The sequence below is a fragment of the Apis dorsata genome, unplaced genomic scaffold, assembly GCF_000469605.1.
Source record: "Apis dorsata unplaced genomic scaffold, Apis dorsata 1.3 scaffold_815, whole genome shotgun sequence".
NCBI lineage: Eukaryota > Metazoa > Arthropoda > Insecta > Hymenoptera > Apidae > Apis > Apis dorsata.
In genome coordinates this window covers 295316-298174 of record NW_006263952.1, presented here as the reverse complement: position 1 = coordinate 298174, position 2859 = coordinate 295316, and the positions used below count along the sequence as shown (strand labels likewise).

Genomic DNA, 2859 nt, shown 5'->3' with positions numbered 1-2859 from the left:
TATATATATATATATTATAATTTCTATATTTTTTTAAAAAAAAATTTAATGTATTTCATTTAAAAATTTTGAGAAAGAGAGAGAAAGAAAGAGATGATGAAATAAGATGAGATATGAAATCATATAAAAGTGAACATTATACTAAAATCTATATTTTATAAAAAAATTTATTGTTAAAACAGGCAAGTATAATTATGTATGTTATTAATTTTTGTTAATAATTTATTGTCATTAATTTTACATAAAATCTTATATAATTTTTTACCAATATTAAATAACATCATTTCTGAAAATAGGAAAATTATTATAAATATAATATAAGAGCAAATTAAATATTAAATGAGATCTAACATTTTAGTTTATAATAATATACTTTATATGTTATATTTCTTAATGATATATATAAAATAATATATAATTCATATATTGCTGTATACAATTATATCTTTTAATATATTTATTGATTGCTTTTTAAATTTATACAATAATTTAATATACACTTCTTTACATTTATCCATGTATTTTTCAATAAAATCTTGCACTAAAATGAAAAAAAACAATATATTTTGCCTTTCATGTGTTTGAATTCATAACTCAGTTTTTGTTTTAATTAAAAAGATATAACTTTTATTTATTTATTAAACACAATATAAAATAAAATATTTATTTTGTTACTATATTTTCAAATAATTTCAAATTATATTATAAAAGCAACTTCATATAAAATTTGATTTTAATATATAAAAAGCTTAAACATTTAAATTTATTCAGTTGTAACACAAAAAATGCAAAATACACATAGAATAATTTTGCTTTGATATACAACCCCAATATGTACATATAGTAAGTTAATGTGAAGTTGAGGGATATGCTTCTATAGTATTACCTGCAAGAAGATCAGTCATAAATTTTTTAAATTTGACATCTTTTGCATCATTGGATGATATTCTTTCTACTATTAATTTACGTTTTTTTGCTTGTAGTTCTTTTGTTTGTAATGAATCAGTTTCTCTTTGATTAATCATATCTATATGTTTTCTTTTACAAGTTTCTATAGAATCAGGTTTCTGAGTTTCTTCTCTAGCACGACTTAGTTCAGCTGTTAAATCAACCATTTTTTGTTCCCATTCTTCAAGATGTTTTCTCATTTCTGCTAATTGTGTATCTTGATCATGTATTTTTTTTGCTTGTTCTTGCAATTTTAAAGTTTGCAATCTCATTTGAAAACTTTGTCTTTTTATTCGAAGTTTCATTCTACTAATTTGACCTTTCATAGATAGAACAGATAATTTATTCATTTTAGTACGACAATAAATTTTTTTAAAAGTTTGATTCAATTTTTCTGAACTAAAATTATGTGGCAGTGTTGCATTGTTTGAATTTGTAGTATGATGAGAAATCATTAAACTTCCACTTGGCAATTCATAAGGACCTACATTACTAACAACTGAAGTACAAATACTATGTCTCAAATCTGGTAAAATTTTTTCATCAAAATGTTCCATAGCCATGCTACTAATATCTCTTAATTCTTGAAGTATTTCATGAGCTCTAGGTGGAGTTTTAGAATCTCGAATCAAACGAAGGACTCGAAAAATTTCATCAATTACCTGATATATAAATATATATTAATTTAAACATCAAAATAATTATAAAACTATTGATATTTTACCTTTCCAGGAATAAAACAGCATAAATTAAGATCCACATATTTTATAAAAGTCATAGATAACATGGATATTCTTGTTTCAATTGCTGTTAATATATCACAATGACGTGCTAAAGGATGACTTCTTCTTTCTGATTCCCTTCGTGGTAATTGACTTTTTACTGCACGCAAACATTGTGCGTGATATTTTTCCATTAAATTAAAACCTCGGTTTAATAATTTTTTACATATTCGATCAAATTGTTTACAAACCTGTTAAGATACAATTTTTTTTCTAAATGTTAATGTATATGATTTTAAACAATTAATTAATAAATATAAAAAAAAAAAATAATCTTACAATTCTATATCGAGAAATTTCATCGTATGTAAGGTTAGACAAAATTGTCTCTAAAACAATATCTGGAAGATTTATTAGTTGCAACATATCACTGTTTTTATTTTATAATTAAATTCTTAATACTTTCACTTGAATAAAATTTTTAAAATAATACTAAATTATATTTCTTTTCTAGTTAATACAATAGAATAAAAATGGTGCAGTTGCAACTAGAGTGCATATAATTACGATTATAATGTTTTGACCGACCGATGACCTATAAACAAATATAGCTATTGCATATGTATCTGTTTACAATGTAGTTTACTATCTATATTCCTATGATATAATAAACTTGCTAGTTTCCTCTCTAATTTTTATGCATTTAATGGCCGGATGTAACTCACATCAGTTTTGGCTGCCATATTGTTGTGTCACGTGACGAGGGAGTAGTGAGGTGAATGCGCCGGGTCGAATTCGTGACAAAGAGTTAAAAATTTGGATACCATCGTTTACCAGGAAACCAAATACAAGATGGATGTACGAAAAGTAACAGAATTATTACGAGCCACGATCGACCCAGAGCAACAAAAGCAAGCTGAAGAGCAGCTAAATCAGGTCGGTCAACTGATTGAAAACGTGCTTAAATGACCGATACTCCAACAGAAACATGTGCTTCATCGATATCATTTTCCTTCATTATTATTCATCTTTTCTATATTTTTTTATTATTATTCATCTATTTATATCTACATAAATAAATAAGTATAGATATGTATATATATATATACTTATCATATACATATACATATATATTACGTGTATATATATATATATATATATACACGTAATATATATGTATATACACGTA

At 24.1% G+C, this 2859-nt stretch overlaps 2 protein-coding genes across 5 annotated transcripts in view; one reads left to right on the top strand and one right to left on the bottom strand.

Annotated features, from left to right (window-relative positions):
- Positions 1-422: 422 nt before the first annotated feature.
- Positions 423-2278, bottom strand: LOC102678734 (F-box only protein 28). The gene is made up of 3 exons (XM_006623112.2): positions 2010-2278; positions 1673-1921; positions 423-1610 (listed from the first exon to the last, which is right to left on the bottom strand). The coding sequence occupies exons 1-3, from the start codon at positions 2094-2096 to the stop codon at positions 849-851; spliced, it is 1098 nt and encodes a 365-aa protein (XP_006623175.1). The 5' UTR covers positions 2097-2278; the 3' UTR covers positions 423-848.
- Positions 2279-2379: 101 nt separating this feature from the next.
- The window catches only part of LOC102678867 (importin-7), a 6400-nt gene continuing 5920 nt past the window's right edge, over positions 2380-2859 (top strand). For all 4 annotated transcript variants that reach the window (XR_004151519.1, XR_422718.2, XM_031513977.1 and 1 more), the window contains exon 1: positions 2380-2606. Coding sequence is in view for 2 of the 4 variants with exons in the window: in XM_031513977.1 (XP_031369837.1) it covers positions 2523-2606 (84 nt within the window). In the remaining 2 variants the exon portion in view is untranslated. The remainder of the gene's footprint in view (positions 2607-2859) is intronic.